The sequence below is a fragment of the Pituophis catenifer genome, unplaced genomic scaffold (genome assembly GCF_029215685.1).
Source record: "Pituophis catenifer annectens isolate HBS135680 unplaced genomic scaffold, rPitCat1.0.hap2 SCAF_17, whole genome shotgun sequence".
Taxonomy (NCBI): domain Eukaryota; kingdom Metazoa; phylum Chordata; class Lepidosauria; order Squamata; family Colubridae; genus Pituophis; species Pituophis catenifer.
Genome location: NW_027256897.1, coordinates 7,701,958 through 7,729,469, shown reverse-complemented (window position 1 = coordinate 7,729,469; position 27,512 = coordinate 7,701,958). Strand labels below are relative to the sequence as shown.

The 27,512-nt window shown below is 44.7% G+C and overlaps 1 protein-coding gene across 7 annotated transcripts in view; it reads right to left on the bottom strand.

Annotated features, from left to right (window-relative positions):
• Positions 1 to 2,347: 2,347 nt before the first annotated feature.
• The window catches only part of KCNT1 (potassium sodium-activated channel subfamily T member 1), a 102,323-nt gene continuing 77,158 nt past the window's right edge, over positions 2,348 to 27,512 (bottom strand). For 3 of the 7 annotated variants that reach the window (XM_070955474.1, XM_070955475.1, XM_070955476.1), the window contains 14 exons: positions 27,159 to 27,375; positions 24,252 to 24,357; positions 23,528 to 23,700; positions 20,456 to 20,527; positions 19,041 to 19,175; positions 17,561 to 17,672; positions 17,052 to 17,153; positions 15,998 to 16,081; positions 15,576 to 15,704; positions 14,767 to 14,787; positions 12,233 to 12,545; positions 9,036 to 9,098; positions 4,641 to 4,725; positions 2,348 to 2,686 (listed from right to left, as the gene is read on the bottom strand). In XM_070955474.1, the coding sequence (XP_070811575.1) occupies positions 2,575 to 2,686; positions 4,641 to 4,725; positions 9,036 to 9,098; positions 12,233 to 12,545; positions 14,767 to 14,787; positions 15,576 to 15,704; positions 15,998 to 16,081; positions 17,052 to 17,153; positions 17,561 to 17,672; positions 19,041 to 19,175; positions 20,456 to 20,527; positions 23,528 to 23,700; positions 24,252 to 24,357; positions 27,159 to 27,375 (1,724 nt within the window). In that variant the 3' untranslated portion in view covers positions 2,348 to 2,574. Of the gene's footprint in view, positions 2,687 to 4,640; positions 4,726 to 9,035; positions 9,099 to 12,232; positions 12,546 to 14,766; positions 14,788 to 15,554; positions 15,705 to 15,997; positions 16,082 to 17,051; positions 17,154 to 17,560; positions 17,673 to 19,040; positions 19,176 to 20,455; positions 20,528 to 23,527; positions 23,701 to 24,251; positions 24,358 to 27,158; positions 27,376 to 27,512 lie in introns of all 7 variants that reach the window. The other 4 variants (XM_070955477.1, XM_070955478.1, XM_070955479.1 and 1 more) reach the window with 4 other exon arrangements.

Here is a 27,512-nt window from a genome sequence, read left to right as displayed (position 1 = left end):
GAGAAGCCTTCGGAGGACAGTGAAGGAGATCCAGTGACTCCATCCCCCGTTGTCAGTGGCTTCTCTTTCAGAATGGACGCAAATCCATCTTTGCAGGAGCTGCCTGTCTCCATCAGGAGCTGTAGTCAAGTCACCTTTTCGGCCATCCCAGAAGATACCAATCCAAAGACTCGCAGCATCATGACCCTTTGCCCTTTGGTTCACAAGATGTTCCAGATTGATTTTCCCCTTCCAGCCGAGGAGGAGGAGGAAGCCAAACCATTTCAAGGTGAAGAATGAGGTGGATAACGCACCCAACCAACAGAACGTATCATTCTATCATTGACTCATTCCCCAGTCTGTTTTGTATTTCGGCTTGAATAAAGGTTTGGTTGAAGATCAGAAAGCTGTAACTTCTTCTGTGATTGGAAAGACAGAGGCCTTAAACATTTACAGACTTATGACCTCAGCTGAGCCCTAAATTTTTGCTGCTAATACTATAGTAAAAAAAAATAGGCAAAATATATAGCAGTGGCCAAACTTGTGGAAACCTTTTGGGAAAAGTGTATTTTTGAGGTTTGATGGCTAATAACACCACTTTTCTTTTGGAGTTTCAAGATAATCCTATTCCACTGCTGGAATGGCCTGGGAATAGCCCAGACCTTCACCCAATGGAAAATCTACGGAGCCGACTGAAGAAATATGTTAGCCAGCAATAAAACCGAGTTAATAGAAGCTGTCATTCCATCTTGGTTTCACATTATAACAGCTGCAGAACTAAAAGACTTGATTCACTCCATGGGAAGACGTTGTAAGGCCGTCATTCGTGCTAAAGGTTACCCAACTAAGGATTAACTGACGTGGTCATTTTTGTATATCTCGTTTTTTCTATGGTGATAATTTTTGTATAATTTCATTTTGCCACGTGTTATATTTGTCTTCTTTATACTGTAGCTGCTATTCTAATAGTAAATGCTTCATAAAAGTCATTGCATTACATTCTTAATTAAATTATCTTTCCATTGATATATAATTTTATGATACTACTTCCCCCCCCCAAAAAAAAGTGGTGTTATCAGCTAGTTTTAGAAAATAAACTTTTCCCAAAAGGTTTCCACAATTTTAGCCACTACTGTAGTATTCTATTAATGCCAAGTTTTCCAGAAAAAAGGAAGAATGAAAATATTTAAGTAATCACAATATATAGAAAGTAACTCTTCAAAAATGTATTTTTTTTCCTCTCCTTTATTCCATTTGCTTTTGTAGCAGCGGTTGCCCCAACAAATAAAAATGTCTTTAGATGAAAAAATATATATATTTAGGACCAAGATATTTTATTTCCAAAAGAGGGACTTATGTCCTGAAGTCAGTCTTGGTTAAGAAATATTTTCTGTGGATGCTGCAAACCTTACATCATTTTGGAATCAGTTCTCTTGGTGCGGTGTAACACCATCTAAAGGAAACTCTTTTAACTAAGCACATTAAAAATAAATATTCTTCATTTTAGGGACATCCAGTTAGCAGGAATGCTATAAAAATAAAGTATTTATTTTACATAGGTTGTTAATTCAAGAGGAATAGTAAAAACGAAATGCTCTGATCCAAATAGCCGTACTGAAATAGATCCCCACCACCCCCTGATTTAGGATATAAATGAAGTTGAATTTTGAAAGTCATGTTGGTCCCATAAAGAGAAGTCAATGACGGAGAAGAACAGATTCCATGCCATTGGGTTTAGGCGTCCAGTAGAGAGAAGCGAGATTGAATATGACACTTTGCGTTGACCCAACTTCCTTTGAAAGGAAGTCGCCACGCAACAACGCACCTGCCCGGCCTTCGGTTGAGAGAAAAATGATTTAGCGAATCGTGGTTGTGTTCCTACAGCACCCTTAACCCGGGTTAGTGAACTAATTCCTTCGACTGAGGTTGCATAAGACTCGTCAAATCAACTGCACAAGGCACACCTGGGGTTGTGTCATCAAAAAAAGGAAACCAAGGAAATCTATTGTGCTGTGTGAATGCAACCACTTAATTTTGCCACTAACCTTGTGGAAGGCAGGCTCTGAACCTTGATGTTCTTTTGCATTGGGGAGCTGGGTCTTCCTTCTGCTCCAGATGGATGAGGCTTCTACTATGGCACATGCGCGCCCCCTTGGTTTACTCCAATGAAGACATTTTCACGAGTTGTGGTATATTTTTAATTGATTTTTTTTCTTCTTTCCCCCACCCCAACAACCCCTCTGAAACGATAGAAAAGTTTAAAACCAAGTGGTGTAGGAATCGTCCATCCACAAGAGGAGCTAAAGTTCTAAGCTTCTCCAGCCACCTGGAGTCTTTTGGGAGAAGAACCCAGAACCAAGACCAGGAAACGGGGGAGTGGGGGGTTCATTCATACCAGCTCTGCAGATCTGGAGTCCAGCTTGAACAAAGTCATCTTTTTAAACCTGCTCAATGCAAAGTACAACGGAGGTCCCCTGAAAAAAAGTCTTCTTCCCCAAAACGTCTTCTTCCCCTTCCTAAGTTTATTGGTAATTTTGATGCAGTTCCATGCATGAACAAAAGAGATGTATTTTCCATGCAGGAAGAGGGAGTTACTCAGAGCTGCGTCTCGTCTCGAGTTTCAGGGTTTGCCTTCTTATGACTGCTGCTCTTTCGACTGTGGCCTTCGTTTTCCACATGTGCGAGCGGGTCGGGTCGTATTAAATACCTGGGGAGAAAGCAAGATGTTTGTATAGGGCCGCGTGTCAACCTTGGCAGTTTGAAGATGTGTGGATGTTAATTCTCAGAATTCCCCAGAATGTCAACTCGCAAAGCATCCCTGGCCTGTTCTCGAGTTGCCATAGGCAAAGGGGGATGGGAAACCGATGAAGTAGCATGGCAAGCCAAAGACAGGAGTACATTCCAGACATATCTTTCTCAAGGCTGTCTCCCAGGGTGACCCACAGTGGCCGGAGGGGAGTGATCTCTACAACCCGTGAAATTGCTCCATTGGTGAATGTGATAGATGACACGCTCTGGGGGGAGGGGGGAAACAGGGTCATGATTGGGGCCGTAAATTACATGGGGTCAGAGCTGGCTTCATTTGGGAATGTGCCAACATGAAGCTTCTAATAAATAACTGGATTTCTTCTGAAGCTTGGCTTGAGGCTCATGATTTAATTAGGGCATCCATCGGAACCCTGACACAGACAGCCTTGATGGATGACGAATTCTGGAAGTTGAAGTCCACACTTCTTCAAGTTGCCAAGATTGAGATATACTCTGGTTTAGGGTCAGACTGCTCAGTTTATATCTTGAGATGGATGGTAGCACCAAAGTTCTTCAGATGATCCATAGTTCAGGATCCTCTCTCACCCCAGCCAGCCAAAATCTTGTGAGACTTCATGAGACTACACAGCATTAAGAAAAGGGCTTCAAGGTAATTTTGGTGTCTCAGCAAAAACATCTGGAAGACGATCGAGCATATCAAAACACCTGTGGGCCCAACACTACTGATTTACCCAGTCATTTTCTAAAGTCATTTATTTGTAAAATTTATTGGCCACTCGTCCGACTTTGATAGAACAGCTCTATCAAAAGCTATCAAAGAAAACATAATTGCTCCAGCAGAAAGAAAAAGGAGAGGGAATTGCCTTGATGGAGAATTTTGAATTCAAAATCACTGTATTCCCCCATGACATTAAGAAGTTTAGTAACCTTGATGCTGCCCAGTCTTTGGCAAGTCAAAGCAGGAGTGGAAGTGAATTCGCCTAACTGTTATTTATCATAGGAAGTTCTCACATTTTTGTTCAGTATATTTCTTGGGTCTTTTTTTTTTTAACACAATTACAGTTTAAAAACAACACCGTGACATTCAGGAGCATTGCATGCGTTGGGAAAAACAGGATACAAAAAGATTAACAGATTAACAGAGTTGGAAGGGATCTTGTTAGATCATCTAGTCCAACACCCCGCCCAAAATATATATCCTGATATAAGGCTGGCAAAGAAAATATGAAGAGTAGGAACCAATGCTTGGGGAAAAGCTCATTCATGTTCACATAAACTTCTAAGCCAGTTAAATCAGTAAATCAATGTGGGAACTGTTTAAATTTCAGGTTTAAAAATGTGAACACAATAGAAATAATAATAGCCTTGGAGGCACAGTGGTTAGACCGCAGTACTGCAGGCTAACTCTGCTGACTGCCAGCAGTTCAATCCTCACCAGCTCAAGGTTGACTCAGCCTTCCATCCTTCCGAGGCCGGTAAAATTAGGATCCAGATTGTTGGGGGCAAGAGGCGGACTCTGTAAACCACTTAGAGAAGGTTGTAAAGCACTGTGAAGCAGTATATAAGTAAGTGCTATTGTTAGTTCCTTCCTTCCTTCCTTCCTTCCTTCCTTCCTTCCTTCCTTCCTTCCTTCCTTCCTTCCTTCCTTCCTTCCTTGTCATTAGAATGCAGTATTGCAGGCTAACTGCCAATTACCAGCAGTTCGATCCTGACTGGCTCCATTAAAGCTGGCCTCTTGGAAAAAGACACATTTTAAAACCTCCCGCTGGCCTGACACACCGATTTGGATGCCAGCGACCGATTCTTTTTCCATAGCTCAAATGTAACACTGAGCCACCAGTTCTGCAGGCCACGTTATTAGCCATAATATGCTGCATTAATTTCATACATACACGATATCATTGAGTTCCAGCCGTGTGTCCGGAGGGGGATTGATGAGAACGTAGGAGAGTGTGTTTTGATGGTCGTTCATTTCATCTGGAAGAAAAGAAGTTGGTCAAGTGGTCATCTGGTCAGGCAAAACAGCAGTTAACCAGCTGAAAAGTGGCAAAAACCTTCGGGGCTACAGAACCCTCTGAATATGTCAATCGTAAATATCTCCCGGGTTTTTCTATGCCTCTTTCCTGTCTATCAACAGTAGATGTAGGCTCGAGGATAACACATGGACGTTTACTCCCTCGTTTTTCATCCTGAATAAAGATAATTTAGGGCACATCCCCCTTTCCAAAGGGAAGTGATAGGGTCAGTATTGCTCAATGAATCTGAGAAATGGGGATGCTGCCTGTGATAGGATGCTCCACACTGAAGCTGGGGACAGAAACAGGACAATGAAAGAATGAAGAAGGTGGTTGATGTATCAGAATGGCACAGTGGCTCAGACAAAGCAACAGGTATTTTAAAAAGCCTGCAGCCCACAGCTATTTAAGGTCAACCAACTTGGTTCTTAGATCTTTCAAGGAGATCTTGCAGATCCGGGCAATTAAATTCCAAACAGAATCTTAGAAATATTAGTGAGACGTACTCGTGCATATGGAACCCTTTGGTTCTCTCCAGAAATTCCTTGGAGAAGGCCATTGATAGAAAGCAAAAGAGGTTGCCACAAAGAAGAGGGGGTCAACCTATTCTCCAAAGCACCTAAAGGCAAGGCAAGAAGCAATGGATGGAAACTAATCAAGGAGAGAACCAACCTAGAACTAAGAAATTTCCTGACAGTCAGGACAATGAATCAGTGGAACGACTTGCCTCCAGAAGTTGTGGGTGCTCCATCACTGGAGGTTTCTAAGAAGAGATTGGACAACCATTTGTTTGTAATGGTAAACGGTCTTCTGCTTGAGCGGGGAGTTGGACTAGGACCTCCAAGGCCCTTCCAACTTTGTTATTCTTTTAAATACCTACTGCTACTTTCCCAAAAGTTAAGATCAATATGGGTTGCTATGTCCACTCCTACATAGAGCTGTTCTGCTGAGTGGTCGCAGGAGTGAGACCTTTGGATCAGAAGCTATACTCGGGGTCTAGATGAAATCCATCACTAGTACCCCTCAAACAGGGTGGATTGCATTCAGATGCTGTCTGTTGTTGACCCCTTCAAGACATTCGTTAAGACCCCGTTTCTAATTCTTAGGCCCTATTTCTTTCTTGAGACTTTGTATTGCCTCTGTTATGGCTGTGCAGTGCTAGAAGAAACTCTACGCAAGTAGTAAAGACAGATGTACTGAGCTTCACTGGATCCCTTAGCTTCGTCCTAAATAAGCATTGTACCCCAATTCTCCCAATTAAGAATAATGCATCCCACAAACTTTACTTTAAATATAGACCTATGGCAAGCATAAGATGATAGGATTGGGAGGAAACCAGAATGGACATATAGTGATAAGGTTGGCTCTTGAATCTTCCACAGTCAAAATCTGATGGTTTAAGAGGAAGGTTCAGCAACCTCTTTGCAAATTCTCATTGGCTGCAGTTGGGTTAGTGGCCAATGGAAATAGCTTATGGCATGTCGAACCAATGGTCCAGTATGGTCAACAGTGAAAGGATTTCCCCTCAACTCTTCCTGGAGATGTTCGGGATGGAAAATCAGATATTTGGGCTCAAGACAATTCTGGTAGGGTTATCTGGCTGACCAGTTTGGTTGGTCTGCAGCCCACAAGTCATGGAAAGCAGACAAAGAACTGATTAAGGTTTAATCACGGTCTTTACAAAGAGCATCCGATGCTGATCCATCTCTCTCTCTTCTCTCCTCTGATCTACAAGAGATGTAAGGTTCATGCCAAGCTGTCCTATATGATTCATGGAAGTCTTTTTCAAGCACGCAGATGTTAGATCCAGTTGTGCTTTGTGGTTAAAGAACTGGGTGGAAGAGAGATGGGTCAACAGGAATGGCCACCCTTTGCCTTGACCAACTGGCTTTCTTTTGCAGAGTTTCTTGAACCTCAACCGTGTCTCAATCCTCAAATGCTTTCCAACCTACCTTCCCAGTCATTAGATCTAGAAAGGTTAGTTGGGTTTCTCAAAGGTGTCACACATTGTCCTGCCTTTAGGATTATGAGATCTGGGTTGCCAAAATCCAAGAAACCATTGGAGACAGAAGGAGACCTTTCCTTTGTGGTCATCTGGGGCTCTGGATTTCTACAGGCCAGATTCGATAACTCTCCTATAACTACTGTCCTGTGAAGACTTTGGTTCAAGAGGGTCCATTGGATTAAATTTCCCAGCCTTTCCACTTTGTTGGGCCGGAAATATTTTGACAATATTCCGTGCTTTCCTGTTGAAAGTTTGTGGTAAAGGCCACTTTAACAAGGTCAGATGGAAGGCAAAAAATTGGCTATACCATGTTTCCCTGAAAATAAGACTGGGTCTTATATTAATTTTTGCTCCAAAAGACGCATTAGGGCTTATTTTCTGGTTAGGTCTTATTTTGGGGAAAATACAATACTAAATGCATCCATCTGGCTGACAATCTTAACTGGGGCTTATTTTGGGGATAGGGTTTATACAGTGTTACGAGCATCCTGAAAAAAATCATGCTAGGACTTATTTTCCAGTTGGGTCTTATTTTTGGGGAAGCAGGGTAAATTATAAGCTTCAGGACTTAAGATCTGTATGAACGCCATCTCTCCATGCATTCAGGTATGTTACCTTGCTGTTTGCCACTTAAGGTCAATTTAATTGATATAAACCTGAGCTACAAATCCAAAGATGGCTACATCAGGAAAGAGAGGGGCCCTGGAAGATGCAGATCAAATAATCATTGACTGGGTTTGATTAATGGACTACCAGCTGCAACAGATCATTGATTTTTGCCGGATGCAACTTTAAGGCTTTTTCCATTCATTGCTCCTTAACTGCCCCGAAAAACATCTCTTCCACAGGGAGTTGTTCATTTCCAAGGTGAAGTTAATGACTAAACTGCATCAACCCTCATGCCAGTTTGGGACGAAGGGAGAAATATCTCGTTTCGTTTCACTCATGGGTTGTGAGGAGCTGAAGAACCTTAGCTATGCTTAAAACCCGTAAGAATGTGGCCTTCCCCCTCCACCAGATGGAAATCAAAATAAGAGCCATTTGTTGCTTTGTTCAATTGGTTTGGATCCCGCATTAAACTAAGATGAAAAACAACTGCGTTTGAACCTGTGTTACATTCGCACGACACGTTCAGCCTGGGGACAAACGTAAACTCACTTTCCTGGTTTGTCCAAGAGGCTGCCACACAGACTAACTAATCAGCTGGGTCTGCCCAGCATGTTAACGCTGACCGAGTTAGCCTATCGCAAGAACGCAGCATATCTAGTAAGCAAACTTGGATGAACCCAGTTGAGCTACTGATGGTGTCACGGTCTATGGAGATTCTCAGTCATCCGGGTCAGGATTGTCCCAAAAGTGCTTTTTCAAAAGGCAACTGGACTTTGTTTTGTTCCTTCTCATCCAAGAAGTTTCTTCAGTTCTGATTGTGGTGTCATGTATCTTTAATAAGAGTGTTTCTTGATCATCTAGCTTGGTAGTGAATGGGGTACTTGCTGTGGTCCACCAGCAGCCTGCTGAGCTGGCAGCGGAGTCAGACAGTGAGGAGGCTGGGGAGGACCATGGGCCAGTCCTGGAGTCTGAGGAAGGCTCAGACGAGGGCTCTGAGTCGGAGGCAGAGATGGGGCCAGGGCCATCTGGGAGTGATGTGCGGACTTCTGAGCCCCCAGAATCAGACAGCAGAGAGGCAGAGGAACAGGAGGAGCCTGTTCCTAGTGCATGCATGCACAGAACTGCCAGAAGGCAAGAGCTGCTAAAGGAAAAGGGACGACTTGGGAGTAAGGCCTGGAGATATTTGGCCCCTCCCATAAATCTTAAAAGAACAGCAAAGCTCTTGGGATCTTTGTAGGAAAGCAACGTTGCTAAATCTGTTTCCAGTCGGCATCTCTTTTTTCTGAACTTCGTAGGGCTTTGCCAAGAAAGGCCTTTGGCAGAGTGCCAAAGAAGATAAAGGACTTTTTCTGAAGGACTTGTTTTGGAATTAATTTGGACTAAGCTGGGAATGAATTAATTCTCAGCTGTTATAATAAAATAGGTTTGTTTGGGACTAATTGTGTCTTGTAATGACTAAGTGAGCTTAGGTCACAACAGTACTGTTGATCATGTCTGTGCTCAAGTAGACACCTTAAATACACACACGGCAGTGTTTTCATCTTGCTAGCTACCACATCCGCTCTTTGAAAATCTCAACCCAGAATGGCGTCCTTCTACAGAGGGTGCTTTACCCCAAGAATTCAACGGGCCAACATCTTGGTTTCTTGACTATTTACCTTGCAAATATCCAAGGTTTACTCGGTTCATCACATCACAGGCTGTTAAATTTGCTACATCCTCTACGGAGCACACAGAGAGGGGGAAAAGAAAAGAAAAGAAACAAACAGAAATCAAATAGGAGAAAGGGAAGGACAGGGAAACACAAAAGAGAACACAACACAGCACAGACATAAACGGAGAGAAAGAGAAGAGAAAAAAAAATCAGCAAGCAGCGATTCAGAAAGTATTCAGAAACGAGATTCGGTGGTCACACGGGCCAAATCATGTAGTCCAAAAAGTATATATGTACATATAAGTTCGAAAAGAAGAGCAAGCAAATTAAAAAGGACGCCAGGCATTAATGGAGTTGCATGAACTAACAGGTGACATGTCATAAAAATGGGTTTCGGACAATCTCACTTAAAGAAGATGGACTGAATCTTTGATCATTCCTTCTACTGCCCTTATTAAAACCTTGATCAGATCTTGAGAGTTTACTCAAAACAGACTTTGTTGTTACACAAAAGGAATTGGGGAGAGATCCAATCTAGAACTCAGGAGAAATTTCCTGACAGTGTGGGAACGATAAACCAATGAGACAGCTTTAGGGGTGGGCTGCTGGGGGTTTGCAGGGGTTCAGGAGAACCTCTAGCTAAGTTTCTGGGCAGTTCGGAGAACCCCCAAATCCCACTCCTGGCTAATCCCGCCCACCCCACCCCTCCCAGGAGTCCCCACACGGCCTGTTTTGGATACATGTAAGTGCAGGGCGCACTGGAGGCTCAGGGAGGTCGAAAAACAGGACTACGGGAAGTTCGGGAAGGCCTCCAGAGCCCGGGGAGGATAACTCCCCCCCCGTGGTGCAGGAGGCCAACTAGGCCACACCCACCATGGCCACACCCACCCATCAACCAGGCAGAGAACGCCTTGCTAAAATTTTTGAAGACCACCCTTGCAGACCAGGAAATTCAGGGCCCATATTATTGATAGCAGAAGTGGAAGCAAGCAGCGAGAGATGGCCCAAAAAAATTCTGCAAAAGGAAAGGGGGAAGAAAAGAAAAAAAAGCAATCTCCCTCAAAAAAATGGACTGAAAAGGTTTTCATCATAAGGAAAAAGATACAAAAACTCTGGGTTTTTTTCCTGAGGTCTCTAACTTTTAACAGTACTTCCCTATAGTTTAGTTGTGTTTGTTAGATCAGCAATGGGGAGATTCAATAGCTAAAATAGGAAGATATTCAACAAGTGTTTAATTTTCCTGATTTTTCCTCTTTTTTTTTTCTTTCTCTCTCTTTCTCTTTTTTCCCTGGATCTTTCCACCACTAGGTCACACTGACCTAGGGGTGAAATCCAACAGGTTCTGACAGGTTCTGGAGAATTTTAGCAGAAATTTTGAGCTGTTCGGAGAACCGGTAGCAGAAATTTTGAGTAGTTTGGAGAACCGGCAAATACCACCTCTGGCTGGCCCCAGAGTAGGGTGGGAATGGAGATTTTGCAATATCCTTCCCCCAGGAGTGGGGAGGAAATGGGGATTTTGCAGTATTCTTCCCCTGGAGTGGGGAGGGAATGGTGATTTTGCAGTATTCTTCTCCTGGAGTGGGGAGGGAATGATGATTTTGCAGTATTCTTCCCCTGGAGTGGGGTGGAAATAGAGAGTTTGCAGTATCCTTCCCCTGCCCCTCCTACCAAGCCACACCACGCCCACCAAGCCATGCCCACAGAACCGGTAGTAAAAAAAAATTGAATTTCACCACTGTACTGATCCTACAGTTTCTTTTAAGACTTTTTTTTTAAAAAAAGTGGACATCAAGGAAAATCTTAAGGCTTGCTAAAGGCTTCCGAAAGCCTCTACCTATGGAATGTGGACGATGAAATGAACATGGAATGATGGAATCAGACTTATTGTGATCTTGGTGTGAAAACAGTCTGAATAACGACAAAAACACACGGCCTCTTCTTTTCAATCCGCCCGTTGCTATTCTACCCAACCCAGGATTCACTGGCTGATTTCACACCCAGCGTGCTTAAACCATCTTCTGAGTTTGAACAGTGCATCGAACTAGAAACAAAGCAAAGAAACTGGATTTGTACAACCCACCGAGGGTTAACACTCACCAAGCTTAGTATGTTGAATGTCTTCGGAGATTGTCAATCATCCAGGTCAGGGGTGGTATTCACTTACCTTTGCTAAGGTAAAGGTAAAGGTAAAGGTTCCCCTTGTACATATGTGCTAGTAGTTCCTGACTCTAGGGGTCAGTGCTCATCTCTGTTTCAAAGCCGAAGAGCCAGCGCTGTCCGAAGACGTCTCCGTGGTCATGTGGCTGGCATGACTCAATGCCAAAGGCGCACGGAACGCTGTTCCCTTCCCACCAAAGGTGGTCCCTATTTTTTCTACTTGCATTTTTTACATGCTTTCGAACTGCTAGGTTGGCAGAAGCTGGGACAAGTCACCGGAGCTCACCCCGTTACGCAGCACTAGGGATTTGAACCGCTGAACTGTCGACCTTTCGATCGACAAGCTCAATGTTTTTAGCTCTCGTGTGCAACACCTCTGCGCATGCACAGGACCTTCTGCACATGAGCAGAGCATCAAAAACATCAAAAACATCAAAAAAAGTCTGGGTGGGTGTCCGGAGCCTCCCACAGCCACTGCTACCGGTTCACACGAACCGGATAAAACCAGCTGAATACCACCACTGATCCAGGTCATGGTTGCCCCAAAGGTTCTTTTACCAAAAGGCAACTGGACTTTCTTGGGGTTTTTTTCTTCTTCTTTTCAAAACGTTTCTCTTTTCATCATCCAAGAAGCTTCTTCAGTTCTAACCGACGAGTGGCGGAAGGGAAGGAATTATATTCTTATAAGACCAGATGACTGCCAAGAGCTCAGCCGTTTCCTTGCAGACATTTCACTCATAACTAGCAAACCCCCACTCCCTCCGGCACAGATGCTGTTACCTAGTTCGGCTATGAAATGTCTGCAACAAGACAACCAAGCTCAGAGAGCACCAAGGATCAATATAGTCAGAGCAGAAGGGAATCCTTGAAAAGGATCATGGTTTGGAGGAAATGAAAATTGTCCCAGAAACTAAGAGCTTTGGCTACAAGAGAAGAAACCAAGAAGAGCATTCATCGTTGCAGAAGACTTCCAAGCTACAACATGTTGGGCGAAAACAAACAAAACCCATTGTGTTGATGGCAGAAACAAAGGGAACCACTTACCGTACCCTGTTGTGGGTAAGCCCAGATGTTTCATGCGATTCTTCACAAGCTCGGACAGTTCCTGCCTTTCCGACCGCCGGTAAAGGTTCAGTCTCTGCTGGTTGATCCACTCGGCCGTCTTTGAGGCCTGCTTGTTGGCTCCTTTCCGGCTCAGCCGCCGAGCCCACTGCATGCTTTTCCTCCGGAGAAGTGGGTGTTCCGTCTGGTCAGCAGGGCACGAATTCCGGTGGTGGTGGTGGTGCGGCTTGGCGTTCCAAGTCTCCTTCCCTTCCTTGAGGTCTTCGCAGTCTTCCACATTGATTGAAATCTGTGACTGGCAACACCAGTAGATCATGAGAAGGAAGCCATCAACAGCTTCCTGTTGGGAGGATGAGGATCTATGACAACTCGCCATGGCCAACTCACCAACGGCAACTGGCCATGGCCAACTCACTATGGCCAACTCACCAAGGCCAACTTGCTATGGCCAACTTGCCAAGGCCAACGGGCCATGGCCAACTTGCCACAGCCAACTTGTCATGGGACAAATTGCCACGGACAACTCGCCAAGGTCAACTGGCCATGGCCAACTCGCCACAGAAAACCTGTCATGGGACAAATCACCACAGACAACTCACCAAGGCCAACTTGCTATGGCCAACTTGCCATGGCCAACTCATCATGGGACAAATCGCCATGGCCAATTTGTCAGGACCAACTCGTTGCGAGACAAGGGTTACACTAATATAGAAGAAATAGTGGAATATCTTTGATGATTCTATCTAGCTTCGAAGAAGAGCCAAGGTGGCGCAGTGGTTAGAGTGCAGCACTGCAGGCTACTTCAGCTGACTGCTAGCTGCAGTTTGGCAGTTCAAATCTCACTGGCTCAAGGTTGACTCAGCCTTCCATCCTTCTGAGGTGGGTGTTGTGGTCCGCCAGCAGCCTGCGGAACTGGCAGTGGTGTTGGACAGTGAAGAGGCTGAGGAGGAGCATGGGCCAGTCCTGGAGTCTGGGGAAGGCCTGGACAAGGGCTCTGCATTGGAGGCAGAGATGAGGCCAGGGCCATCTGGGAGTGATGCACGGACTCCAAAGCCCCCAGAGTCAGACAGCAGAGAGGCAGAGGAACAGGAGGAGCCTGTTACTCCTCCTGTTCCTCTGCACTGTTCCTAGTGCATGCATGCACAGAGCTGCCAGAAGGCAAGAGCAGCTAAAGCAAAAGGGACGATTTGGGAGTAAGGCCAGGAGATGATTGACCCCTCCCATAAGGCTTAAAAGAGAAACAGAGGCACTTGGGGCCTTTTGCAGGAAAGCAACATTGCTAACTCTGTTTCCAGTCGGCATCTCTTGTTTGTTTCTAAACTTCGTGGGGCTTTGCCAAGTAAGGCCTTTGGCAAGGTGTCAAAGAAGATAAACGTTGGTGATTATCCCGAAGGATTTCTTCTGAAGGACTTGTTTTTGGCAACTAATTGGGACTCATCTTGAAATGAACATAATTCTCAGCTGTTACAATAAAATAGGTTTGTTTGGGATTAATTGTGTATTGTAAGTACTCAGTAAGCCTAGGTCACAACAGTGGGTAAAATGAGGACCCAGATTGTTGGGGGCAATATGTTGACTCTGTAAACCGCTTAGAGAGGGCTGTAAAAGCACTATGAAGCGGTATATAAGTCTAAGTGCTATTGCTATTGCTATCAAAGCAAGGACGCCAAAGGAGGGACAAAATGAATTGTGAATGAAAAGAATTAAAACAATTTTAATTATTAAATTAAACTATTAAATTAAATTAAATTGAATTGAATTCTTGAATTGTCCTGCAGCAAGTTGTCCTATGGTGAGTTGTCCTATTCCGTGGGGATGAGAATTGTAAGATATAGAAAAAGCAGTAATCTACCCTAACAAAGAGGAAACTTTTTAAAAGAGATCATTAGTTAGCAATTAAAGCCACCGTTGACCAGGAGGATTTAGGTCGAATCAGTGAGAATTCATCTGGATCAAACAACATGCTAGATTAGGTTAAAAGAGCCTGAGTGGCGCAGCAGACTAATGCTACTGTTAAAGGTAGTATTTAGCTTCCAGCTGCCGGCAATTACTGTGAGTTCAATTCTCACCAGGTTCAAGGTTGACTCAGCCTTCCATCCTTTCTCAGGTAGGTAAAATGAGGACCGGTTTGTGGGGGCAATAAGCTGACTTTGTATAAAATATACAAAAGAATGAAGGCTATTGCTTAACGCATTGTAAGCCGCCCTGAGTCTCCGGAGAAGGGCGGCATATAAATCAAAAAATAACAATAAAATAAAAAATAAAAACAGCACTGGGCAAGTAGAGATTCAATGAGTTTTGGTGAGCCCAGTTCTTTCCTGCTTATCTTAGATGAACCAGATCATCAGATGAAGCCAAATCAGGGTTTCCAGGTTAGATCACAGTGCGTTACTGAACACCGGATTACGTATGTTGTGTGACCCTCTCCCTGAGCTCCCTCCATCTTGATTGGCTTTTGACTTGAAGAAGCCAACGTGGAAAAGAAATGCACATATGGTGACTCAGACCATACTCACCTGGGTTCTGATATCATGAGGCTGGGGGTAGGGTGGAGATGGACAGAAGAGGACAGAGAGAAGAGAGAGAAAGGAAAAAGAAAACTTGACACATGTTCTTTAAAACAATACAGACAGGGCTAATTTTATTATCCGGTTCGCTGAGCCGGTAGTTGCAAGGACTGACTGGCCCCGCCCAACCCACTCCTCCCCTCCCAACCCTCCCATCCTCCCCTCCCCTCCTAGGAGTCTCCACACGGCCTGTTTTGGATGGCAGGTAAGTGCAGGGTCGCCACGGTGGCTCTGGGAGGGTGAAAAACAGGCCTCCCGGAAGTTCCAGAAGCCTGGAAATGGGCCCATTTCCGGCCTCCAGAGGGCTTCTGGAGCCCAGGGGAGGCCGTATTTGCTCTCTCAGAGGCTTGAGGAAAGCCTCCGGAGCCTGGGGAGGGCGAATATGCTCCCCCCACCGCCGTGGTGCAGGAGGCCAGGTAGGCCACGCCCACCATGGGCACGCCCACCCAGCAACCGGGCAGAGAACCCATTGCTAAAATTTTTGAATCCCACCCCTGAATACAGAGCACCATTTCCCCCATTTTGCTGAACGGTAGATTGTACTCTTAAAGCATTCTCTGAAATATACATCAGCCTGGAAGTATAACGGTGTATTGCTCTCTTCTGTGGTGGCTCTCGGGCTGGGATCCGGCTTGAGAATCACTGAGGGAGCTTCCGACACTAGGATTCTAGCATTGGATCACAAGCACTGCCTGCTTGCTACTCTAGGATATAAAGAGATCCATTGTAACAAGAGCTGTACTTGGATGGTTTCTTACATCGATGGTGGAGAACATATGGGATTCGGTCCTGTAGATCCCGATGGGAATCTCCGCGCTGGAAGAACAGAGCTTCTGAAAGAGACGTCCGTAGGATCGGATCCAGAGATCGTCTTCTGTGATTTTCATCTGTCGGATAAAGTAAGAACATGAAGAAGCAAAATAGAGAGAGAGAGAGAGAAAAGAAGAAGGCACAATAGATAGTAGATTTTGGATTAAATTATGCTATTCTCCATATTGAAGATGGGCATAAGGAAGGTATTCTAGGAATCTTCTTGCTCGCCTGGATTGGATTGGATTCCCCAATCCAAGATGGGGGAAAATCTATGATCTAAATCTATTTGTAGAGGATATTTGGAGACAAAATAACTCTCCCTTGAACCAGCCAAGAGAAAAGTCAAATAGCTGACAACTGCACTTACTGCACAGAGATAGCCAGATCCAGGCGTCGTATCCAGACCAAGCAATAACCTTGTGATGGTGATCATATAATCTTTCACGAAGGACTGAAAAGAAGAAAGGCATCCATCAATCTTTTGGGTGGGACAGAAGCTAGGGCTACGATGTTGAAAAGGTTAGGGTCAAGTCAACATTTGAAGTGATTCAGGGGTGATGATTGAAAAGCTTCTCTTCCAGTAGTGAGCTGCAACCAGTTCTCTGCCCTAATGACCGGCTAGGTGGATGTGGCCGGAGTGGGCACGGCCAGGGGGCGTGGCCAGTGGTGGGACGTGAATAACTTAACAACCGGTTCTCTGGCTGGGTAGGCGTGGCTGGTTGGTCATGTGACTGGGTGGGTGATGTCACTCATCTTACCCAGCCCCGCCTCCCGGTCACTCATCACAAAGGCAGAGGTAGGATTCAGCCGGTTGGGGTTAATCCCACCACTTGTTGGCCCCATCCCTGCCCATTTTTCAGCCTGTTTTTTGGGCGTTTTTCGGGCTCTTTTTAGGCCATTTTTCAGGCTGTTTTCATGCCATTTTTCGGGCTGCTTTTCAGGCCATTCTCAGGCCATTTTCCGGGCCATTCTCAGGTTGTTTTTGGGCCATTTTCAGGCTGTTTATGCCCCAAAAAGCGCCTGATAAACTGGCTGAAAAATGAGCGGGGGCGAGGCCAGTCAGTGGTGGGATTTGCTGGTTCACCGAACTGCATGGAATCTTAACTACGATTCGCCTGTATCAGTTTGAACCAGCAGCAGCCCATCTCTATTCTCTTCCCCCCCACAAAGCCAAGAAGCCCATTTTTCTGGAAGGAGAATTAAAGGCAAATGCAGACACATTGGCCCCAGGACAAAGCCTTCTTCAAAAATCACTTCATTTTGAGGTCTCCAGATCTCCAGTACCTTCGTCCTCCATCGCCATGATTCAGCATGGTACTGCTTGCAAAGTGAAACTGAAAGAGCGCCCACGAAGAATTTGAGTAGTTGGCTTTGGAAAGAAGCGTTAAACAAAAACAATCCAACTTGTTCCTTTTTCTGACCTGGTAAAGGAGAGTATCTAACATGCTGATGCTGAAAACTCGGCCAGCGGCAAATGGGAGGCGGAACATGAAGGCCAAGTTGGAGCCGTTCTCTCGTTCTTTCTGTGCAAGAGACAAGATTATGGAACAGGATAAAAATAGCTGTTTTTCAGAGCAGGCCAGTATTCCTGTCTCCAACGAGAGTTTGATCAATAAATCTAGGAAGCTCATTTAAAAAAAGGCACCATTACACTGAAGCCCATTGCTATCCATTTGTAGGAGAATAGCAGGTTAAGATGGAAGGCGGAGTTAAACATGTCATCAGTTTGGAGTCATTGCATTCCCACAAGAGACCGCTGTCCAATTTTTCAGGGTGTGTGAAGCTCAGAATCCAGGAATATTTTCACAAATGCTAGTTTCTTTAAAGGGGGAATAGGAAACCCGAACAAAAAATCAGACAACTTCAGACCCAAAAGCTCGGTGTGTTTTTATTACACACCTAGAGTTAGGGATTTGTATTGTTTAATTACCTTCTCCAGTTTGGAAAGGGCCAACGAGTAGCTGTCCTTCGCCCGGAATTGCATAAACCTCATGTTAGATGGATGTGTCAATTCAGTAATGATACTCAGACTTGGAAAAAGTCTGGAAGAGGGGGGGAAAAAATTAAAAGTGATAGTCTTTTGTAGATCTGAAAAACATATTTAGTCAAACCAAGGATCTTCTTTAGCCTTTAGTCATACTCTTTGTCCTCAGGAGAAACTGAGCTATCTAAAACAGCGAAAACTACTTTCATGTAGTGATTTTTTTTTTTAAAATTGATTTATATGCCGCCCTTCTCCGGAGACTCAGGGCGGCTTACAATGCGTTAAGCAATATTAAGGCTTCAGGCTAAAAACTAGGAGAGGGTGGGTTCTAGTCCCGCCCTTAAGCATCAAAGTCAGCTGGGTGATCTTGGGCCAATCACCAGGAGACGGTGAGTTCTAGTCCCGCCTTAATCATGAAAGTTGGCTGGATGACTTTGGGTCAATCATCTGGAAGCAGCAAGTTCTACTCCTGCCTTAGGCATGAAAGCCGGTTGGGTGACTTTGGGCCGATCACCAGGAGACAGTGAGTTCTAGTCCTGCCTTAAGCACTGTGGGAATGCGGTGGCCATAGTACATGTATAGACCAGTTTAACTGGTTGGACACGTGTATGGAGCTTAGCACCGAAATAATCTGACTATGAAAAGCGGGTTCAACTGGATACTCTCTGACAGGCCCTATTTGTTCTCTCTTTGTTAATAACATAGGCTGTGCCTGCATAGCAGAGACATCTCCTTGTAGAACATTCCTGAGGGTTGAGGTAATCTGATAACGGGAAGATGGGCCCCTCGGCTAGCAGCAAATATGATAACATTAGCAGAGTTAAGTTTTGTTTTTCACCTTAAGTATCGCTTTCCTAGAATTCACGTGATTTACTGTAATATGGTAGGATGTGAAAGTTATGTCCAGATATGGAGAAAATCCTTTGTATCACGGATGTAATATGAGAATGTATAGCTGTAATCATGCCTTCTGATACACCCAATACCCTTGCTTAATAAAAGAGAGGTCTGGAGTCAGCTCGAGGCTCTCTCATCCCGAGAAACACCTGTCCTTGTGTTATCTCTAATCTGGACTACTCATGAGGAGCCCACCAGGATGAATGCAACAAAGCACCATTACCCAGTTGGAATGACTTTGACCAATCATCAGGAGATGGTGAGCTCTAGTCCCTCCTTAAGCACCATCACCCAATTGGAAGGACTATGGGCCAGCCATTTACTTTCAGCTCTACAAAGGAGTCAATTGGCAATTTATTTCTGGAAAAAAAATGTGCCAAGAAAATTTGATAGGATGGGAAGTCTACAATTTGATTCCCAGCAATTCTGAGCCGCTTTTCAAACCTAGAAGATCCGTCCATCTATTTTGGTTAGCGGGGGGGAGGATGGAGGAACAATGTTCGCATGCTGTGACCGCTTGCTGCCTCACCTGAACATTGTCTGGACGTTGACAATGGTCTTGGCATCCGCCATGTAATCTTCCTCAGCGCTCATGGTGCTTTCTTTATCCACCACCACCAAATTGTCAGCGTAAATGATGCCACATTGCAGCAAACTATCGAGGCTGTAAAATAGGTTTTTCGCCCCCCACAAAGAAAGAGAGAACCGTTAAGATCAAATTCTTCCGTGCATCTAAGCTGAATTTAAAAAAAAAAAAAATCTTCCTAGAAATAAAGCTCTTTTGGGATCATTTTGTATACTCAACCCAAGTCGCAATTTCAGGAACACAATGGTCTTTTCAGTAATTCCATATAAAATCACGAACGTGAGAAACCTATTTCGTCTCAAGCTCATTCCTGGCCTTCTGTTGTTTTTTTCCCCCTCAACTCATATTTTGCGTTTAGCTCAGTGGTTAAGATGCTGAGCTTGTCGATCAAAAGGTCGGCAGTTCAGCGGTTCGAATCCCTAGCGCCGCGTAACGGGGTGAGCTCCCGTGACTTGTCCCAGCTTCTGCCAACCTAGCAGTTCGAAAGCACATTAAAAAAAATGCAAGTAGAAAAATAGGGACCACCTTTGGTGGGAAGGGAACAGCATTCCATGTGCCTTTGGCGTTGAGTCATGCTGGCCACATGACCACGGAGACGTCTTCGGACAGCGCTGGCTCTCCAGCTTTGAAACGGAGATGAGCACCGCCCCCTAGAGTCGGGAACGTCTAGCACATATGTGCGAGGGGAACCTTTACCTTTAAGCTGGGATTAATTGCTTCCCTCTAAAAAAACTTTTAAAAAAGCTCAACAGAGGAAGTCGACTTGCTCTTAAAAGATTTTAGACATTGACCCAAGAAAGAACTGTACACTGTGTGCGTACATGGACAATGACTGCATTTAATTCTTTGCAATTTGTTTTTCTTTTTGTTTTATTTATCCTTTTGGAAATTCGTTATGCAGCTTATTGCTGAGAGGGGTACACAACTTTAAGATATAAGGGAAAGCATATAAAGAAGAAGGGAATGGGAAGAAGAAAAAGAAGGAAACAAACAATATGCAGTATATCAGCAATAAAAAAAAAAATCTCCACAACTCCTAAATTATTATCCTTTGGTAGGAGGTGACCAGGCTGAGTCTGAAGTTGGACAGAATAACTGTCAAATGCCAGGGAAATCAGGAGATTCAGTGAGTTCAAATGAGTGTAAAGATTTATTGCAAGTTTAAGTTCTCTACAAGAATCTGACCAACTAACAGTCAAGGGAAATGAGCGGGAGATAAGAAAGGCATTTAAGGTGGGCTGCGCTTAGCTCTCTTAAACTCATGGCTTATGATGCGTTTGACCCCTCCTTCGGGCTCAGCCTGGTCATCTCCTACACCTTCAAGTATACGGAAGATGGACAAAGAAGAAGACACTTACTTATCAATTGTACCTTCCATATAATAAACCATTGGAAAACAACAGATGGCTTCTAAGAAGTGATGGTCAGGTCTAAAACAAAAACGGAGACAAAAAAAAAAAATCAGGTTCAATTCCATTAACATTCTTATTACTTTCCAAACATGCTCTTTCTTAATTCTCAAGCTCTTGAAGCAGGGATTTATCTTGTCTGGCTTTGGAAAAGTTGAGTCCATTCCTAATCATCTAAACAGATGTGTTTATACCAGCAATCACCAACTGGTGGTCCGTGAGAAAATTTTGGTGGTCCGCAGAAAAAATATTTGCATTTTTTAATATTGCACTAAATCAGGGGTCCTCAAACTTCGGCCCTTGGGACAGATACGTGCAGTGAGCGCTTGTGTTGGATACATGCCATGAATGTTTGTGTTGCTGCAGAGAGTCTCCCCCTTTGGGGTCTTTTTGTGTGGGTTGGAGGAGGGCAGAAATTCTGAGTTGGGGTCTGCTTCAGCCTCCTGGTGTGGGGCTTTGGGCGAAGGCTGCAGGGATGCACCGCTGGTGGCGAAGAGCCAGAGGGCCTCGTTCCAGTGGGACTGCATCATGGCCTGGAACTGGCTGACCATCTCAGCCTGCTGAGCCTCCAGGCGCCGGTACCTGGCCTTGCACTCCTGCAGGTCTCCCCTCTGCTTGGAAAGCCTATGCTCCTAGTCCTCAGTGAGGTGCTTCTGCTGAGTCTCCTTCTTGGTCAGATCCAATTTGAACTGAGCTGTTTTGCCAACTCTTTCTCATGGTGGCTGCTTAGCTCCAACAACTGCTTCCTGTTGGGGCCCTAAGGAGCCCGGGCGGGCAGGTGAGGAGTGGCTGGGAGGGGAGGGGCGAGTAGAGGCCGGCGAGGCGGCCCTTGATGTGAATGACATCAAGTTGGCCACGCCCACCCAGTCACATGACCACCTAGCCACGCCCACCCAGTCAGTCATTAGACAGATCATATTAGTGGTCCGCGGGATTTGAAATTATGAATTTAGTGGTCCCTGAAGTTTGAATGGTTGGGGACTCCTGGTTTATACATCACTGCTTCATTCCTCAGGGGTGAACCTCAAGGATAATTCATAGACTGGGTCTGGAAGGGAACTTGGAGGTCTTCTGGCCCAAGGCCAGAATCCTCATTACCATCTGGGACAATCTTTTCTTTAAAGCCTCCAGTGATGGAGTCCCCTCAACTCCAGGAGGCATTCGTTGTATTTAATGTGGTACAATATTCTGAACTGAAGCAGGATTCCCCCCCCCCAGTAAAGATAGATCATGGATCCCTTTGATCATCATTCAGATCCCACAAGTAGCCGAGTTTTCATAGGGGGGCAATAAGCTAAGCAGAACAGCTTCCGTTCGTGCTCCAATCGCTGAGCAGAAAGATAGGGTAATGAGGGGAAATCTGGAGCTGAATTAAGAGTTTAGTCTGGCAAGATTCCTGTCAATTGACAAGCAACAACAAACACACTTCTCTGATCAGTCCGTGGGGTCGTTTTGCGGTTTACTACACCTGACATTAATCTCACCAATCTAAAGCACACACTACATAACTAGTTGTAGGACAAACAATGGCAGAACCTGGGTTGGAGTTAAAAGAGAGATCAGCTTAGAATCCCTACGTAGCCACAAAGGAACTAAATCCAACCTCCCTTGAATTCCATAGACCCTTATCTAACTCCAAGCAGTTACTTACTATTAGTTGAGAAGATGCCTATGCACAGGCATGAGTAGTAGCAATAAATCAATTTAATTGAGCCTTCCGCTTGACACTACTAGATAAATCCTGCTGAAGTTTTAAGGAGCATCTGCTTTCGTCTCTTCTCCCTCTCCACTAGTGACTCAGGTTTCACTCCTCAGCTCAACGACCAATGGAAACTAAATTCCACAACAGGGAAGGAAGAAACCGGAGCCGTGGTCTCTCTAATTTGGAACACTTTCCCACACAGCATTGTTTGAGTTCCCTACGCTTTTTAATGATGACTCAGCCCTGTTCAGCTGCAGACTCCTTCTTGCTGGCATTCTGGTTCTCTGCTATAAATGTTGTGCGTGTGTTTTTACATGCAACAGTGACACAGCATACTGTGTGTTCAAGATAAATCATTGGGGAAAAAGGAAAGGAGAGAGGGAGGGAAGGAAGGAACGAAGGAAGGAAAGAAGAAAAAAGAAAGAGGAAGGAAGGAAGAAAAGAAAGGAAGGAAGGAAGGAAAAAGAAAGAAAGAAAAGAAGGAAGGAAGGAAGGAAAGAAGGAAGGGGGAGGGAGGGAGGGAGGAAGGCAGAAAAGAAGGAAGGAAGAAAAAGAAAAAGGAAGGAAGAAGAAAATAAAGAATGAAAGAAAATAAGAAAGGAAGAAAAAGAAAGGAAGAAAGAAAGGAAGAAGAAAGGAAGGAAGGAAGGAAAAAGAAAGAAAGAAAGAAAGAAAATAAGAAAGAAAGAAAAAGAAAGAAAGGAAGGAAGAAGAAAGAAAGGAAGGAAGAAAGGAAGGAAGAAGAAAGAAAGAAAGAAAGAAGGAAGGAAGGAAGAAAAAGAAAAAGAAAGGAAGAAGAAAATAAGAAAGAATGAAAGAAAATAAGAAAGAAAGAAAAAGAAAGCAAGAAAGAAAGGAAGAAGAAAGAAAGGAAGGAAAAAAAGAAGAAAGAAAGAAAGAAAGAAGGAAGGAAGGAAGGAAGGAAGGAAAGAAGGAAGGAAGGGGAGGGAAGGAGACAGAAAAGAAGGAAGGAAGGAAGAAAAAGAAAAATGAAGGCAGGAAGGAAGAAGAAAAGAAAGAAAGAAAGAAAGAAAGAAAGAAAGAAAGAAAGAAAGAAAGAAAGAAAGAAAGAAAGAAAGAAGGAAGGAAGGAAGGGGAGGGAAGGGAAGGGAAGGGAAGGGAAGGGAAGGGAAGGAGACAGAAAAGAAGGAAGGAAGGAAGAAAAAGAAAAATGAAGGAAGGAAGGAAGAAGAAAAGAAAGAATGAAAGAAAGTAAGAAAGAAAGGAAAGGAAAGAAAGAAAGAAAGAAAGAAAGAAAGAAAGAAAGAAAGAAAGAAAGAAAGAAAGAAAGAAAGAAAGAAAGAAAGAAAGAAACTTGCTTGTTGTCTAGCAGCAGCACGATGGGATTCAATTCCTTCCGTGAACGATAATACGCCCGAAGAGGGACAATAAAATTATACAAGCCGTTGCCAGCGGTCTCAGCGGACACGATGATCAGCTTGTTCTTAAAGCCATAAGCCTTCGCGTCTTCGTAGCTGTTGTGTTTGCAGCCCTGGAAACACAGCACCACAAATGTCCTTGTTACAAGGGAGTTTAGAACAGGCTGGGATTGATGCTCAGCTTTTACCTCAAAATTTGATTAGTATTAATTTACCAAAAAATACAGATAGTCCTCGATTTACAGCAGTTCATTGAGTGACCATTCCAAATTACAACGGCACTGAGAAAAGAGACTTCCGACCGTTTTTCACACTTATGACCGCTGCAGCGTCCTCATAGCCATCCGATTTATATTCGGATGCTTGACAACTGACTCACATTTACGACGGATGCAGCATCCCGGGGTGGTCACGCGATCCCCTTTTGTGACCTTCGGACAAGCAAAGTCGACGGGGAAGCCGGATTCACTTAACAACCGTGTGACTCGTTTAACAACCGCAGCGACTCAGTTAACAAATTGTGGCGAGGAAAGCCGTAAAATGGGGACAAGACGCGCTTAGCAAATTTCTCCCTGGGCAGCATGCATTTTGAGCTCGGCGGTGGTCGTAAGTCGAGGACTAATGGTATGGTCCCAGTTAAGGATCTTCAGAAGTGGCCTCTCACCTTGTCCAGACGTAAGCAACAGAATGGGGCCTTGACAGGTAAAAGATGGCAGAGGGTTGGAGAACTTCCAATGTAAGGTGAGTTTGGAGGATACCCCTTCACATACCTTTTTAAAATAAAGAGAGAGAAATGAAGATTTGAGCCATCTTTTTCCTTCCTGAGCATAGAATAATAGACTCCAATGACTGAGATAGAATAGAAAACCTCCAAGGTTCCTTCCAACTCTGTTATTAGAATAGAATAACAGAGTTGGAAGGGACCTTGGAGGTCTTCTAGTCCAACCCCCTGCTTAGGTAGGAAACCCTACACTACTTCAGGCTAATGGTTATCCAACCTCTTCTTAAAAAACTTCCAGTGTTGGAGCATTTACAACTTCTGGAGGCAAGTTGTTCCACTGGTTAATTGTTCTCACTGTCAGGAAATATCTCCTTAGTTCTAAGTTGCTTCTCTCCTTGATTAGTTTCCACCCGTTGCTTCTTGTCCTGCCCTTAGGTGCTTTGGAGAATAGCTTGACTCCCTCTTCTTTGGGGCAGCCCCTGAGATATTGGAAGACTGCTATCACGTCTCCCCTAGTCCTTCTCTTCATTAATCTAGACATATCCAGTTCCTGCAACCGTTCTTCATATGTTTTAACCTCCAGTTCCCTATCTCCTAGTTGAACCTTCTGCTTGAGCAGAAGACCTTATACCCTTCCAGTCAAATGATTGTCCAGTCTATTTTTGAAAACCTCCAATGATGGAGCACCCAGGAGGCAAGCTCTTCCGTCGTTTAATTGTTCTCATTGTCAAGAAAGTCCTCCTTACTTCTAAGTTGGATGTCTCCTTAACAAGCTTCTTCTTGCCTTGCCCTCTGGGGCTTTGAAGAACAAGTCAATCCCCTCTACTCTGTCCCTCAAGTACAGTAAGACAGTCATCATGTCCCCCCCTCAAGCCTTCTCTTCAATAGATTAGCTTCCTCAACAGTTCCTCGTACGACTTAGTCTCCATTCCCTTTATCACTCTTGTTAGTCTTCTTGCAAGGGGTTCTACTCAGGTAGAGTATTCTGGTATTCACTTACTTTACCTACCAGTTCACAAATATAAACACACATGCCCCGTCCTCGCATGTACCTGCCCTTCCGCGCATGCACCTGGCCTCAAAAACGTGCCTAAATAGGATGGTATAGAGCCGGGGAGGGTGGCCAAGTCCACCCGTGATTTCCTCTACCGATTCGGGCGAACCGTTCCGAACCAGCTGGTTCTATTGATGTTCAGTAGAACTTCAGAAATGTAGAGGGACATTTTGTTCAACTGGACTTTACCTAATCAAGTTCCCCCGCACCTTTTAACAGAACTCCAATGGACAGCATGCAGACCAGATCGGAAAAATTTAAGAGAGGAGGGGGCTGCCTTTCAGCTGAGCCCTGGCTTTGTTTCAAGGATGTGGAAGGGGAGAGTAAAAACAGTTCCACTTTTTCCCACCAGATGGTTCTGCTGTTCCATCTTAGCCAAAATAAACTCTTGATTGCCTCCCGGTTTTTGACAGCTTCTGGTGGGAGCTAGGAAAATAGAGCTGAAATAGACTATTAAGCGGAGGTTAATATATGCAAATAGGTTCCTGCTGGGAGGTAAATAATAGGAAATTTGCATGGCTGCACTTACAGGGGAACTGAATGTCGGAATCACACTGAGTCTCTTTTAATACTCAGAGCACAGCCTTGGCAGAGACTACGTGCTCCGTTGCGCATCAAAACACATTAAAAAAAAAACGTTTCAAAGAGAATCGAAATATTAATGGACAGGTTGAAAGATTTGGCACATTTGCAGGTTTTAAGAGGAATAAACACAAGGCGAAAATGTTAACAACGAAGACGAGAATGGAAGATCAAACAGAATTGACGAATAAAACAGGGTTTTAAGATTGGGAGGACGGCAAAATGACAGGACGTCACGCATGAATTACAAGTTATGTCCAACTCATTGTGCGGGAGAGGTGGAGTGAAATTTTTAAAATAGAGTTTGTGGACAAGGCACCGTCTCCTTGGTGTGTGGGTGTCTGGGTTTGTGTGCTATAGAAAGTTAGCACCCACCCCTCTCTTAGAAGAATGAAATATTTCCCTGGAAACGTGTTTTTTTTTAGAGGCAGGAAGCAGACTCACTCTTAATAGCCCCCACCTTTCTTAATAGCCCTCAGCAGATGTCAGCACTTAAGAGATAAAGAGATAGCTAGTTCTATTCATAAGCAAATTCACTGGTCTGAACAAAGGTAGGATTAGCCCTCAGCCAGAATAGGAATTGCCCAACAATTGCCCTTCATTGCATCAGCCCAAGCTTCAACCAAACTTAGCTCAGACATCCTACAGAGCCAGCTATGACCCCCACAATAGCCAATAGAATACATGTTCTTGCACAGGAACAGGAAGCTCAAGTGCAAAGCCCAAAGAGAAGGTATAAATACCGTCCCCCACTCTCAACTCCATGTGGTCAGCTGCCCAGAACCATGTGCTTGGTCTCCAGGGTCTTTCTCCCGGCTTGGAACTGAACCAGGGGTGAAATGCTACCGGTTCGGGCGAACCAGTAGCGGCGGTGGCGGGTGATTCAGAGAACCGGTAGCAGTGGCAGCATGAGGCTCCGTCTATCCACCCGGATGCCATTACTTCCTGATTTTAACCAGGAAGTAACTTGTTTTTTACCCTCTGCACATGCGCAGAAGGGTTTGCGTGTGTGCGGAGGGTCCAAGCATGCACATGAGGCATACATGCATGCGAGCAGAGCAGACACATGCACGGGGCGCGTGCACTTCTGAACCGGTAGGGAAGGTAAGTAGATTTCACCCCTGAACTGAACCAGATGGATATTTCTTCCAACAGTAAATTTGTGCTTGCGTGTGTGTTTGGGCTCCTCCTGGGGAAGGATGAAAATAACTCACTCTATAATGGTCAGGCCGTCGTCATCGGACTGAGTCACCTCGTCCTCGGATTGGTCGCTGAGCATGTCGCAGGGTAAAAGAGAAGAGGCGTCTGCCACCTCCAGAACCGGGGCGATGCTGGGTCTCCTTTTCCCAGACCCATTCTCCGCTGGCAAAGTTAACTTGGAGCTGTGGTTGGGGTGGCATTCGGTGTTCTGAAGGTCCATTGCCACCGTGCCTGGTCAGGAGGAGAAGGAGACATCAGCTGCTGCCTGGGGCTGCCAGTCTGAAGTTCTCGTAGACCAGCTGGGACTTCCCATATAGAACTGGACATCTCTTCCAAAAAACTCTGTACAGGGAGTTCTCGACCTACAA